The following is a 14,499-nucleotide window of genomic DNA, read 5'->3' as shown; positions in this document are numbered from 1 at the left end:
GGGCCGTCATGAGGGCGGCTATTGATTATGGCTGTATAGCCTACATGTCTGCGGCTGAGACTAACTTAAAGAAGCTTGATGTGGAGCAAGCCCAGGCCTTGCGCATCTGCTGTAGGGCTTTTAGGACCTCCCCTGTCTCGGCGCTGCAGGTTGAGTTGGGGGAATTGCCGTTACGGCTCCGGAGGCTAGAACTTCTGTTGGCTTACTGGGTGAATGTGCAAGGTCATACGAGCTCTCACCCGGTGAGGGACTTTCTCAGGGTTGATGGGGGGCAGAGTGAGGCTGGCGGTATGATTTTCAGCCAGGTAGGAAATGCGAAGGCGCGGCTTGCGGGGGTTGGTGATCTGCGTGTGAGCCCGTCGGTGGCTTTGTCTGCTATAGCTCCGTGGAAGTTTGTCCCGGCTCCTGTTGATGTTAGCTTGCATGGCAAGCTTAGAGGAGTCGCTGGGAGGGCACCGCAGTTTGCCGTTCAAGCGCTCATCGATAAGCACTCAGGTGATGTGTTTATTTATACCGACGGGTCTAGGGATCCTGAGAGTGGGCGTACTGGCGCCGCTTATTTTGTGCCTGACCTGGGGCTAGCGGTCAAGAAGAGGTTGACAGATCGCCTTTCTGTTTTCACGTCGGAACTTATAGCGATACGGTTGGCGTTGGAATGGGCGGAATCTGCTTTGCAGTGTTGCGGCATTGTGGTGGCCTCTGACAGCCTTTCTGCATTGCAAAGCATTAAATCTGGGAAATCGGATTGCAGACAGGATGTGTTGAATGGCATCTTCTGTCTGATGCTCTCCCTGTCCAGGAAGGATGTGAGGGTTTCCTTCATTTGGGTCCCTGCGCATGTGGGGGTGGATGGTAACGAAATGGCTGATGCACTGGCTAAACGTTCCCTTCGGCGGCCATCAATTGATGTGGCGGTTGAGTTAAGCAAATCTGAAATCAAGCCTGTTATCAAGAGTCATGTGGTCGGCCTTTGGCAGGAATTTTGGAGCCACTGTGTTACTGGACGGCATCTCTATCACATACAGGGTAGTGTGGGTCCTTGCGGGTCTATGGGCAGGAACGCGTGGGAGGAAAGGGCCTTCGCCCGCATGAGGATTGGCCATACTGGACTCAATTGGTCACTAAGTAGGATAGGCAAACATCCGACCGGTCTGTGTGGTCACTGTCGGGTGCCAGAGACTGTCGAGCATGTGCTGATTTGCTGTGAGGCTTATGATAGGGAAAGGGCCGGGTTGGCCTTGTGGTTTCGGAATAATGGGCGGGAGTTCAATCTGCGGAACGTTCTGGCGATCCAGTCACAGGGTTTGTGTCAGGCTGTGGTTGCTTACTTATGTAGCACAGGGCTGGGTAAACGTTTATAGAGGTGGGGGGTGTTGGAGACTGAGCCGAGGATGAGGAGCAAGAGGATGTTCTAACGCGCTTGGACTTCATGGGCCTAGAAACGCCAAAGTGATGGAAGAAGGACTTCTAAAGGATAAAACGACAAAGACGTCCCATGACCTCATGGGCTTTGTAAAACAACAAAGACGTCCCATGATCTCATGGGCTTTGTACTTCCAAAGCACCGAACGTCAAAGAGGGCGAGGAAGGTGAAGAAGAGTCTCCCTGGAATAAAGCCGGTTGGTCTCTGACACAACAACTATTCTAGTCACAAAAACACATCATGACCTCATGGGCTTTGTAACGCCAAAGCGATGGGAGGAGTACTTTTACGGACTACGACTACGACAGAGTCTGAGGGAGGACAGGAGACCACCCCGGATGCCAACCGCCATAAAACAACAGTCTGAGGAAGAACAAGCCCTGGACTAAAACTGTGAGGAGACCTTGCTCAACACCCGGTCTGGAGAGACGGGAGATGGCGGAGGAGAGTGGATCGGGGATGGAAGACGCTCTGGACGGCGTGGAGGAGCAGCCTTTTCTGCCTGCACGTGCCCGGAAACGTAAAAAGTTCCTTAGCTCGTCCGAGGGTTCTGGGAATGAGCAGCAGGATGAGGCTGAAGCTATTGATATCCGGGGTGAGAGCAGAGACTGTAAGGTGATCATAAAGCTTGCACAGGATAGTGCATCCTTTAAGGAGTGGAATTCAGTGGCATTGTCAAAGAGCCTAACTGTAGCTGTGGGAGTGATCAAGAGTGCGAGTGTCCTTAGAGATGGCTCGCTGCTGGTCGTGTGCAAGGACGCGGCTCAGCAACGGAAGGCGATTGGAACTAAACGTCTGGGTGGAAAGGACATTCTTGTGTCTGATGCTGAAAGAAACACGGTCAGAGGAGTTATCGTAGGTGTCCCTACGGCGACGTCTGTGGATGAAGTTAAGGAGAATTTGACTGGAGTTACGGTGGTGGACGCTAGGCGTTTGAAGGTGACCCGGTTTGGGGTAAGATGTGACAGCTTGTCGGTAATGGTAACACTTGAAGGGAGGTGCCTGCCTAGTAAGGTGTTCATTGGGTACATGTGCTATAGCGTCAGGCCATATGTTCCGCCGCCCCTGCGTTGCTTTAAGTGCCAGCGCTTTGGGCATATTGCAGCGGTCTGTAGAGGGAAGCAAAGATGTGGTAAATGTGCAGGAGACCACGAGTATGGGAAGTGTGACGTGGGTGCAAAACTGAAGTGCTGTAACTGTGGGGAAGAACATAGCTCTGCCTTCGGGGGATGCAGGTTTAGCAAAAGAGCTGCTGAGGTGCAGAAAATAAAGGTCTCTCAAGGTATATCCTATGCAGATGCAGTCAAGAAAGTTTCAAGTAACGAGTTTAGAGTAAATACAGAGAGGGGAGCCAGCGCTGCTCCCAGCCAGGGCGAAATGAGAAAGGCCAGCGTGGCTCCCAAGAAGTGTGAAGGTTTCAAGAGTGGAGGTCCCAAGTGTGCAGGTTCCAGAATTAATGAGAATACCCTGGTTGTGGATGGAGAGGATTTTGTACTCTTTATGGTGGATGTTGTAAACTGTGCTGCTCAGACTCAAAGCAGAACTGAAAGGATCAGGATCATTGCTAAAGCTGCAGGGAGATTCCTTGGAACAAAGGAGCTTGATTGGGCAGATATAGAAAACAGGCTAAAGGCGCTAAATGGGAGTCGGAGTGATGGGGGTCTTCTTTTGGGGAGTCAGAGTGATCAGAGTGACGAGATGGGGGTGGGGGTGGTCTCCTGTCCTCGTCCAGTCTCGTAGATGCACGGCTACCAAGCAGCGACATCAGTGGAAATATTAAAGCCTATAGAATGAAGCCTAAAGAATAAAGCTGTACGGTGGAAGCGCCGAACGTCAAAGAAGGAGAGGAAGATGAAGAAGAGTCTCCCTGGAATAAAGCCGGTTGTTGTTGTTGTTGTTGTTGTTTTATGGCGGTTGGCATCCAAGTGTTGGTCTCTGAAACAACAACAACTATTCTAGTCACAAAGACATATCATGACCTCATGGGCTTTGTAACACCAAAGCAATGGAAGGAGTACTTTTACGGACTACGACAGAGTCTGAGGACTACGACAAAGTCTGAGGAATAAAGTCTGGCGGTAATGCAACACTTGGATGCCAACCGCCATAAAACAACAACAACAACAACAACAACAACAGAGTCTGAGGACTACGAAACGTCTGAGGAATAAAGTCTGGCGGTAATGCAACACTCGGATGCCAACCGCCATAAAACAACAACAACAACAACAACAAGTAGCCGTGCGTCTACGAGTGGCAGCTCGTAGACGCACGGCGTAGACTTTTTAACACCAAAGCAATGGAAGGAGTACTTTTACGGACTACGACAGAGTCTGAGGACAAAGCACTGGAAGTCAAGGCACTGGAAGAAGAACTTTTAGGACTACGACAAAGTCTAAGGAATAAAGTCTGGCGGTAATGCAACACTCGGATGTCAACCGCCATAAAACAACAACAACAACAACAACAACAACAACAACAACAACTTCTTGCTTTAAAAAAAAAAGTGTCAGTACGCTGTTGCCATTTAGCTTGGAGTGAATAATAGGTCGTGTTTCTATGATGTTAACATAGCGCTGTTATTATTAAAGATTAATTAGAATGTTAAAAAAAAAGTCTTCTCTTACCTTACAAACAGACTTTGAAAGAATTGCAGCAGCAGAAAGAAGACAACATAGCCTGTTTTTATAGCTTAAATATGCGAATTTTATCTTTTTACATTTTTAAAAGTCGATTTGACAGTAAAAGGCAAGAGACCAGTCTTTATACGACCAGTAGAGGGCGACAAACTCAACACGTGTGTGCTGCGTGTCACTTTTATTTTTTTTCTTTTGCGAGTGTGAATACTTAAAATTTTCTAATAAGTGTCTCAAAAATATTATATCGTTTGTTAAATGTCTTCAAACTGCCAAACTTGTCCGAAAGCTGCGTTCTTCTCGCGTTCTTCTCTGAGTGCTGTTTATTCCGAGGACACTTGAAGGCAGCACCGCCACATTAACGACCACTTCCGCGTTTACCTGCCGTCGCCCATACGCGTTATGGGCAGATGTTACTGAGTTCTACGCGTTACAACAACTTCCCAAAACAATGCTAACTTTGGTAAAGTGTTGAGCGAAAGAGAGGGGAACATGACTGCAAACGTAGCCTAGGTCCTGCGGCAAACAGTGAGTCTTGTGCGGAGTTGTCGCACTTTCGTCGCGCACAATGGGCTGTTGTCAGAGTAAAGAGGTAGTAAAGTTAGCGAACGTTAGCACGCGATCCTAAACTTTTGTAGCGGCGATCTGACGGTTTTTTTGTCGCTTTTTCCAGGGCAAACGGGACTGGAAACCGCTGGAAGACCGCAGCTGCACGGACATACCATGGCTGCTCTTCTTCGCGCTGTTCTGTGTGGGGATGGTGAGTGTTTACAGCCATAACAACGGGATAAAGCGCGTGATAACGACAATAACACATGCGATTCCACTTGTACTTCTCGTTATAGTAAGTACATTTTATTTGTATTAGCACCTTTCACGGACAGAAGTCACAAAGTGCTTCACAAAAGCACAGAATAAAATGATAAAAACACAGAAAACGGAGCAATAAACATACAACAATATACAGTCAAATTAGTCCCTAAAGCAACTGTAATTAAAACGCATTTTACTTGTTCTTATGCCAGTTTGTGAACTTATTTTGAATGTATGGCTATTATTATGTCAAAAGTTTGGACGCACTTTTCTCTCATTCAATGTGTTTTTCTTTGTTTATGTACTGCTAGGTACTGAATACATCAAATATATGAAGTAATAATGTGTATGGAATTATGTAGCTACTCTTTAGTTACTGTAAAAAGCTTCAGATTCCTCAGAGTAGCCACATTTTGCTTTGCTTTGTAGTATTATTATCTGTATCATTATTTAATCTTTCATGTTGCACTGTTCTGCTGAAGCACATTCCTAGTTTGAGACGATACATCTTATCTCTATTTCTGTGTAGAGATTTGAAACTGGCCTACAAGCTCCACACAGACAAATCCAACCTGTTTATTACACATTTTTGTCTCCTTTGCTTCTCTTTGACACGTCGGCTTTACTCATGGACCCACCACATTATGGCTTTGCTCCAAACGATGTACGAACAGGACACATTTTCACGCTCTTGTCTTTCGCAGTTGTGCATCTGCGGCTTCGCTGTTGCCACGGGGGCAGCAGCCAGACTCCTCTCCGGATACGACAGCTACGGCAACACCTGCGGTCAGAGCAACACCAAGGTCGATGGAGTGGAGCTGAGCGGCCGCGACATGAGGGAAAACAGGCGAGTTCTCTTGTACAAGATGCAAATTACCTGCACATTTGACTTAAAACGTGTACATTTTTCATCCTGCAAAACCATGCGTGCCGTTTGATTACGTTGTCATGGTCCTGGCAACGCAAGAAAACTGCAAATCTACTAAAAACAAAGCAAAGTTGCAGTTCTTTTATTTCGACATGACCGAGCAGCATTATAAAAAAGCCGTGTTTTGAGCGTTTTGTCACCCGGCTCTGCTGAAACAATGGGTCACGCTTAAAAGACGGGCTGATTGCTTGGAACAAAAGACATTTCTGCCACAAAGAGCGCTCTGTCGGACTGCGTAGTAAATGTCACCGCGCTTTATTTCGGGCTGCACGGACTGCCACGGTCAAGACGGGGTTCCAACGTACTTGTGTCGTTTTCTGGACGAATAAATCACGTCTTTTTGTTGTCTCCGTCAGATACGTTTTCTTCTTGGAGCCGTGCAACTTCGATCTGATCAACAGGAAGATCAAGTCGATCGCTCTGTGCGTCTCACAGTGCCCCTCGACTCAGCTCCAGACCTACTATGACATAAAACAGTTTGCGCTCAATAATGGTACGAAACGCATCACAACGTTACATCTTTAATGGCTGTCGGATCACTTTGAATTGCAACGATGATGCAAATTATGTATTTAGTGGTGTTTTTGTTCCGTCTTTTATTCATTTTTTGTTTTTGCTTATATTTGTGTTGTATTTTTTTAATAATTGCATGACTTGAATTGAACTTCTGACATCTCTATTCTCACTCTTCTCAGGATCTCAACTTTGCACCTACGACATCCCTCCGTCACGATACACCAGTCACGCCGAACGGCAAACAAAGTGTCCCAAGCTCCCCGTGCACGCCAGGTCACTACCCAAGTCGTTATTATGAATATTATACATGTCTGTTTTGTGTTTGTTTTTGCATTTTCTTCTTCTCCAAATCGCAGCAAATCGGTCCCGATCTTCAACCGCTGCATCCCCGTGGAGATCGCCTGCTACGCCGAGTTCGTCCAGGCGTTCGTCACGTTCGTCAGCGACAACAGCGTCCTGCACCGCGTCGCCGCCGGGGTCATGGCCAGTAAGGAGATCATCATGGGCCTCTGCGTTCTGGCGCTGGGTACGTGCTCTCGTTCTCTGTCGCATTAACATGTCTCACTTCCCTCGCGCGCAGACAACTCAAAACGGCAACTTTTTGGAGCTATTTTTGTCCCCAAGAATAACAGGAAACGACTGTGTTGTAACTAAGACGCCAGATAAACCAGTGTCTACTGTGTAATCAAACCATCAAGTCCTGTGTGAATTAAAAGTGTCGACTACTATTATTATACATATATTTTATTCTCTTTTCTGCAGTGTTGTCCTTGGCCATGATGGTCGTGATCCGCTACATCTCCAAAGTGCTGGTGTGGATCTTGACAATCCTGGTGGTTATTTGCTCCATAGGTAACCGTAGCGACACACACAAAACGATGTACACTCCACCGTCTGTAAAAGTTTATAACTGATTCTGTTGCAGGTGGAACCGGCGTCCTCTGGTGGCTGTACGCCGACCACAGAAAGGCTCTAACTAACAATTCCACGACTATATTCGGGGACGAAGTGGCGGCGGACAACGTGAAAGCGCTGCTCATTTACTCCATCGTAGCCACAGTTTTCACAGTGAGTTTGTTACTGGTTTCTGTGTATATAATATTGCTCTGTGTATATAATATTATGTGACGTGTCGGTCTCCTCCAGGTCGTGCTCCTGCTCGTGATGTTCTTCATGAGGAAGCGCGTGGCTCTCACCATCGCTTTGTTCCACGTGGCGGGGAAAGTCTTCCTCCACCTGCCGCTGCTGGTGCTGCAGCCGTTCTGGACCTTTCTCAGCCTCATGTTGTTCTGGGTCTACTGGATCACCGTGCTGCTCTTTCTCGGGACGGCAGGTGAGGAGTTAATTTCCAAACTTAAAAGATTGAATCCATCTCTCGTGACATTTTGACATTTGTCTGAGCTCGACACGTCTCCCACTTTTCGAATATTTAGCTCGTCTCGTGACGTGGGAGGAACAACTTCTCTCTTCATCTCCCACTTCTTCTTTTACGGCAGCAAATTCTTTCATGTTTTTTTTGGTTTAGACTTTGCCTGTTAAAGGGATGTGGTTTGGTTCATTCGTGATTATTTTTCTTGCCACAATTTTAGAACCAAAATGTGACAATTGTGACAAATGAGTCATTTCAATTGAATCTCAAAAGTGTGTTTTCTCCATCTGTTTACAATCACTTCATTTCATCATTCATAAGTTCATCATTCTTTAAGTATTTGACCAGCTTTATGAAATCAATTAGACACTGCCAATGAACGATTCCACAGTTTGGCGTCAATAATGGTGTTCCTCTAATGATCTAGTCTTGCCGGTTAAATAACTTCACTTTGCGCCACTGAAACGATTGACGATTGGCTATTATTTTACATTTCCTTCGATAGGAACGCCACTCAAGAACAACTCTACAAACCTTGTTGAATACAAGCTGGAGCAGCCCCTGCAGTACATGGTGTGGTATCACGCGGTGGGTCTCATCTGGATCAGTGAGTTCATTCTGGCCTTTCAGCAGATGTCAATAGCCGGAGCCGTGGTCACCTACTACTTTACCAGGTATTACCGGGCAGAGCTGACTGAAAGTATTAAACGTGCGCCGTATGCATCCACAATCGTATATTACAACGTGTCGAGTGCGGGCTCCAGTCTTTCGAGATCACATTTGAAGTTGTTTTTAAAGGAATAAATCGCAGATGACGTCCATCCCCATTCTCAAAGCGATGGGCCGTACGCTCCGGTACCACCTGGGCACGTTGGCCAAAGGGTCCTTCATCATCACTCTGATAAAGATCCCGCGTCTCATCCTCATGTATATCCACAACCAGCTCAAAGGAAAGGTGAGGGTTTTATTTTGAAAGCGGATGGAAATGTCGGGCTTCATGCTCAACGCAAATCGTGTTCTCAGGAAAACGCCTGCGCTCGCTGCCTGCTGAAATCTTGTATCTGCTGCTTGTGGTGTCTTGAGAAGTGTCTGGCTTACCTGAATCAAGTGAGTCCCGCTCTGACTTCACTCTCCGACTCTTAACTCGCACTCATTGCATTTCATTATCGTTTCAGAACGCTTACACCGCAACGGCCATCAACAGCACCAACTTCTGCAGCTCGGCCCGCGACGCCTTCGTCATCCTGGTGGAAAACGCCCTCCGCGTGGTCGCTATAAACACCGTGGGCGACTTTGTCCTCTTCTTGGGAAAGGTACGCACACGGGTCGATGGCGCGTGGGTTCGCCGGTCGCCGTCGCTCACGTAGTTTGCTTTTTCTCGTATGTGTCCAGGTGCTTATCGTGTCGTGCACAGCCTTCGCCGGAGTCCTGGCCCTGAACTACCAGAGGGAGTACACGGTGTGGGTCCTGCCGCTCCTCATAGTTTGCCTCTTTGCCTTCCTGGTGGCGCACTGCTTCCTGTCCGTCTTCGAGAACGTGGTGGACGTGCTCTTCCTGTGCTTCGCCGTGGACACCAAGTACAACGACGGCAGCCGCGGCCATGAATATTACATGGATAAGAGCCTCATGGTGAGTCGCGCACGAAAAGTAAACTCATACAGTGCTTTCGAGGAGTAATAAGTAATAATGATCCTCCTTTTTTGCCTCTGCAGGAGTTTGTTGAGAATAGTAATAAAAGAATGGGGTACAAACCGAGCGGTGAAAAGGCTGATGGGAAAGAAATGGAGTCCATGGTAAGTTCTCAACATGATTCACTTTATACTTTTCATTTTGAAGCAGTCGTTCCCCAGCTGACCTCATATTTCCCTTTGCAGACAAGTCGAGGAGGGACACGAGCATAAAGTCAAGAAGGTCATTCATCCAAACAAACATTCTAAACCACTAAAGGCATCTTCTGCTTAGAGGTAACAAATGTAATTCAGGGAAAACAATTATAATAACAGTCAATTCCACACTACCTTTGTGCCTTTTATAAACTCGGTGCTGCAGATCTAGGTTGACACTAAGAGATGTTTTTTTTTTTTTTTTTGTACTATTGTGTGTAACATTGTTAAGATGTTTGCTTTTATAATGTCGTGTTAACTTGAGTGAACATTTCCTAATTGTTGATGTTTTTAATAAATTCAAAAACATGTATACATCTTTCTTTTCTTGTAATGAGGCCAATGTGCGTGTTTAGCCACCAGAGGGCAGCAAATCCTGCCCCATGAATGAATACATCCTTTTTCAAGTTTCCTTTTTTTATACAAGTAATCAGATTGAGCATTGTTGAAACTTTCCCTTTACATATTCAGTTTAATTTGAATATGAAGATTTGTTCTGCTGTTTCACATAATTATTTGGATTGAAAGCTTCTCAGAAATACAGTCACTGTTTTTTCCTCTTTTATAAAAGCTTTGTACAATACTGCCAGTGGGGTTTGTAGCTGACTCGTCACTATGGAGACAGACTGACGTGCCATAAACTAGTGTGTGTGTGTAGAGTGTACTACAGTGTTCTAATGTATAGATCCTGCTTTATCCCCTGTAGTTTCTTTCCTGTCAGCCATTGGCCAGGCAAGTGCCCAGCCACTAAGCAGTTAGAGCTTATTGATGGGAAAGCACTGCGCTGTTTGCCTCCATAAAACTCAGGAATCCAGAGGAAAGCTGCTCTGTGGGCACTGGCCAGCCGCACCACTTCCCCAGTACTTAACAGAAGACATTCCTGGAAGCCTTTGTTCATGAACAAAACGACACCAACACTAAGGCCATCTTTGCAGGATGCTGTACCACACGTCTGTCAAACATCACAGGCTGAACTGCTTTTGAACGTGTATTTATCATGTATTTATTAATCCATCACCCTGAGCTCCATATAGTGGGTGCTCAAAAGACACTAGTATCATTTAAGACTGCGGGTGAGGAGAAAAACAACACATACAAGAAAATAATGTTTACATGTTTGTCATCATGGAATGTTTAGTATAATTTTAAGGCATTTCATATTTTAAATTGGCATACTGGTAATTTGCACTTATTTGTGACATGAAACTGAAATATGGATAGACCCAAGTGTAAATGTCTGGCTTCATTTCGTTGACATATTGGATACAAAACATAACATACAGAGTGGAGTTGGAATATCTGTTTCAAGACAACTTGATCTGACTGAAAATTGGTGTAAAAATTCAGATTTTGCCCCATTTCTTTGGTTGAAACTTGAATAAATGAGGCAAAGGAGAGTTAAATATCAATGGTCATGAGACTAAGGAAGGCCCCAGTTAGATGGCACTGAAGTCAGAATTAGACAAAGTTATGCCAAGGGAAAAAGTAGTATGTATGTGAAAATGATAAATGAAGTGAAGGTTAAATTACATAAATTCTCTCTTATAATGGACTCTCCACAAGGCTCCATGGATAATCAAATTACTGTTAGGAAGAAGTGCCCACTCCCATTCTGTCAGTTATTGAAAGTCTTTTTCGAGCTCCGTCTGTGTCTGTCCTGGAGGTTGTCGTTGATTCCACAGTTGAAAGTGTTGAAAGTGTCTGCTGCATCTCGAGAACGTAATGAATTTTAAATGAACTCACCGTGCTCCATAGGTAGATATTTGTGTTGTTTTCATTTATTTATTTGATTCAATATTGATGTTGCGGACATGAAATAATCATTGGGTGCTCGGTGGGAGACGCGGGGTCGTAAAAGCTGCTGTGTGGCTGTCTGTGTTTGTCTTTGAGCTGACTCAGGAACAAGAGCGTCCTCCTTTGAGTGCGGCTGTAGCACAGATGAAGCCACATGAAAACAACACTATCACCGTGAGCACAAACGAGACCCTGACGCTTAAACAAGGAAGATGTTCTAAGTATGAAAATGTCTTAGTCCAGTCACAAATGAGCTACTATTTACTTGATGTATATTTGATCTAATTGTTATATTGAAGCCTTTCTGGTTTACGTTTATTCAACTTCAGGCCCTCGGGCCAGATGAGGCCCACCAAGCAATCTGATCCGGCCTGCAACCCTTGTTTTAGTCCGAGTATAATTCTGGTTGTAAAGAAACAGAAATACTTGAAACTTCCATCAAGCCATTTTGTTTAAAAAATGCTGGTCATAAGATTCCAAAACTGTTCTAAAGCCTCTTGAATCTGTAAATAAATGTGCCCTAAAAACCCACGAGCAAAAGCAAAGGCAGTTTCACCATTGTTCCATTCTCACCAAATATGACATTTAAAATGTTACTAATGTGTTGCTTGGGTGAGATTATTTGTTTGTAATTAAATTAAATATACAATGACAAGGTCAAGTATCCATCTACATTTAGGTTCACTTTTTTCTAGATTGTAACTCCTGCCCAGGGAAAATGACCTGGTACACGGTATTATTCCTTTTTGGTCGTTGTTTACTGTAAAATGTCCTTGTACAAATTTACCACATTTATCATTTATACGCTAGTTTAAAACAAATGAATGTCGTTCTCATCACTTTTTATGAAAAACAAAACATTTTGACTCATCCAAAAGTCTCACTCTACAGATCTAGTCTGAGAACTCAGAGTTTTGTCCTACTCTGAGCTGCAATACAGAGCTTTTATTTTCACATGACCAGCTCCTTCAGGAGGAGGAAAGTATTTGAATACATTTGATTATTACTCAGTCACTTCCTTCCCTGGGATACGAGAATCTTTGGCAAACACATGAAACACAAAGTCTCCTCTGCAGCCATTTTGGAGCGGTTCTGCTCACAAAAGGCCTCAATGTGCAGAACTAATTCAGTCTGCTAATTCATTTAGTCAGCTGTGTTTGGCCGTATGCAAAGTCTTTATGTGGGCGTGTTCAAGACTCATGAAATATTCATGATTTCTGCTTCTAAATAATGCAGCAGTGTTTTGAACACTCAACCCCCAACAAACAAGCAGAGACCGATCAGCTTCAGCGTAACACACTCTCACAATCATAACCATTATAACCATATTATAACCTTCATATTTAAGTTTTGCCAACAATATTGATTTAAAGGGACACTGTGTAACATTTCTGGTGGAGGGTCTGCTTCCTGCTACATGGAGATGCTGCTTTGGCGGGACAACAGATCTGTGGAGAGGCAAGTCCCCCCTAAATAAGAATGTGTTTATTTTTAACAATTAAACCCTCATAAGATACATATTTACCAGTTTGACGGCAAACTGTGGAACATTCCAGACAAAGCAATAACATCTCCGTGGGGACAGACAAAGTCCACCTTTAAATATGTATTATAAACACCGACCCACATCTAAATCATCTATCCTTTGTAAAGTAAAGGGAATATACTTTTACTCTTCTAATCTGTGACTTATTTAACAATTGCCTTTGACGTTTGAGCCCAGTTGTGGTGCTGAGCCATGTGCGCAGTCCTATTCCAGAACATTCAAGTCACAGAAGTGCAGTAGTACTTAAGTAACAGCAGCAGCCTCACACCAAGAGGGTCCCTTCACTGACTGTGAGGGGCTCGTCTTCAAACGCTTCTCCTCCTCTGGGTCCACGCCACAAACACACATTAAACCCACTCTCATTGGTCAATATAGCTTTTATTTCAGCAAATCATACATACACTGTAAAAAAAACGAAAGAAAAAAAAGTAATCCGTAGCGTAACCTAACGCTAAGTAACAGAGTGTGATTGGAGTGGCTACAGTGTCTGAGGTCATTATCAAACCATTTGCATTTGTCATGAAACACACACACAAAGTCAAATAAAACAAAAATACTACGTTTGATCTGGACCTGGCGGCGGCGCTGCAGCGAGAGACACAGTTCCAAGTGAAAAGAAAGACACTCTAGATCTACATCGGACATTTAGATGGCACTTCTCGAATGTGGAATCTCTGAAAATGTCAAACGAGTATTAGTATTCGGGCGGGGCGGATCCAGGTGTGTACGCGGAATCGAATCGAATCTGGGACCGGCCCGGTGGTCATGTGATTGCACCGGAAGTCATAAGAGCGCGTACAAATCAACAAGCAAACGTCGTCATAACACGAGCAGCTCTTTTCCTACCGAGCCGCCGAAAAAGCGAAAGCTCTCGTGTTTAGCCGACGAAATCCCGTACACCGTTGTCCGCGCTGTCCCCCACATCGCCACGGCTACAGCAATCCGTATGATGAACCGTGCAGCTTTGTAGACGTAACACTATGACAACCTGGCTCGCCTGTGGCTCCGTGGATAATGCATTTTCAATCCTTGGCCCAGTTTTGAACCAAAATGCATACTTTTTTCCCCCATCCGCCCGCTGCCTGACAAATCCAGCGTGTAGTACTCAGTCACTTGAGTACTTTGACTTTTTTAATAAGACAAGTCAAGAGAGTTCAGAGTCATCTTGCTGAAGTAAAGGTTTTGGTAATCGTTCCCACTGTGAGGAGACGACGGGTGATACAAGCTTATACATACTTTAAATCTTACTGAAGTATTCTATTTGATAAATATTACTTTGACGCAACAGTACTCTTCACGTTACTTCAGTGCGATTTAACTCTACCCACCTCTCCTACGTATCTCACCCAGGTTCAGGGGTCATAATTTTATGGCTAAATGGTGTACGTGGGACACAACAGTCCTAAAAAGAACCCACAATCAAAAGCCTATATATATTTTTTGTAATGATGAGTATTCCGTTGCTATCCCCAGCATCAAAAAGGCACACCTCTCACCTGTCCTCCCCCAACAAACTCCTCCCCCCCGGGTCTGCATGGCGGCGCGTACATGGCTTTATGACGAATGTTTTCACGTGCCTCTTGCACTGCAT

The 14,499-nt window shown here is 44.9% G+C and overlaps 1 protein-coding gene across 1 annotated transcript; it reads left to right on the top strand.

The window, feature by feature from the left end:
* The first annotated feature begins 4,541 nt into the window (after nucleotides 1–4,541).
* slc44a1a (solute carrier family 44 member 1a) lies at nucleotides 4,542–9,764 on the top strand. Its single transcript, XM_072463126.1, has 16 exons — nucleotides 4,542–4,651; nucleotides 4,733–4,819; nucleotides 5,577–5,719; nucleotides 6,157–6,293; nucleotides 6,496–6,589; nucleotides 6,673–6,842; nucleotides 7,079–7,168; nucleotides 7,242–7,384; nucleotides 7,463–7,649; nucleotides 8,191–8,359; nucleotides 8,484–8,640; nucleotides 8,709–8,792; nucleotides 8,861–8,998; nucleotides 9,078–9,314; nucleotides 9,398–9,478; nucleotides 9,560–9,764. The coding sequence occupies exons 1-16, from the start codon at nucleotides 4,628–4,630 to the stop codon at nucleotides 9,584–9,586; spliced, it is 1,968 nt and encodes a 655-aa protein (XP_072319227.1). The 5' UTR covers nucleotides 4,542–4,627; the 3' UTR covers nucleotides 9,587–9,764.
* Nucleotides 9,765–14,499: the final 4,735 nt, after the last annotated feature.

This window comes from Eucyclogobius newberryi, unplaced genomic scaffold (assembly GCF_026437365.1).
Source record: "Eucyclogobius newberryi isolate DKJ021-1_F unplaced genomic scaffold, fEucNew1.0.hap1 SCAF_4, whole genome shotgun sequence".
NCBI classification, from domain to species: Eukaryota; Metazoa; Chordata; class Actinopteri; order Gobiiformes; family Gobiidae; genus Eucyclogobius; species Eucyclogobius newberryi.
The sequence above is the reverse complement of the archived record's forward strand: the minus strand, read 5'-3'. Positions and strand labels throughout refer to the sequence as shown.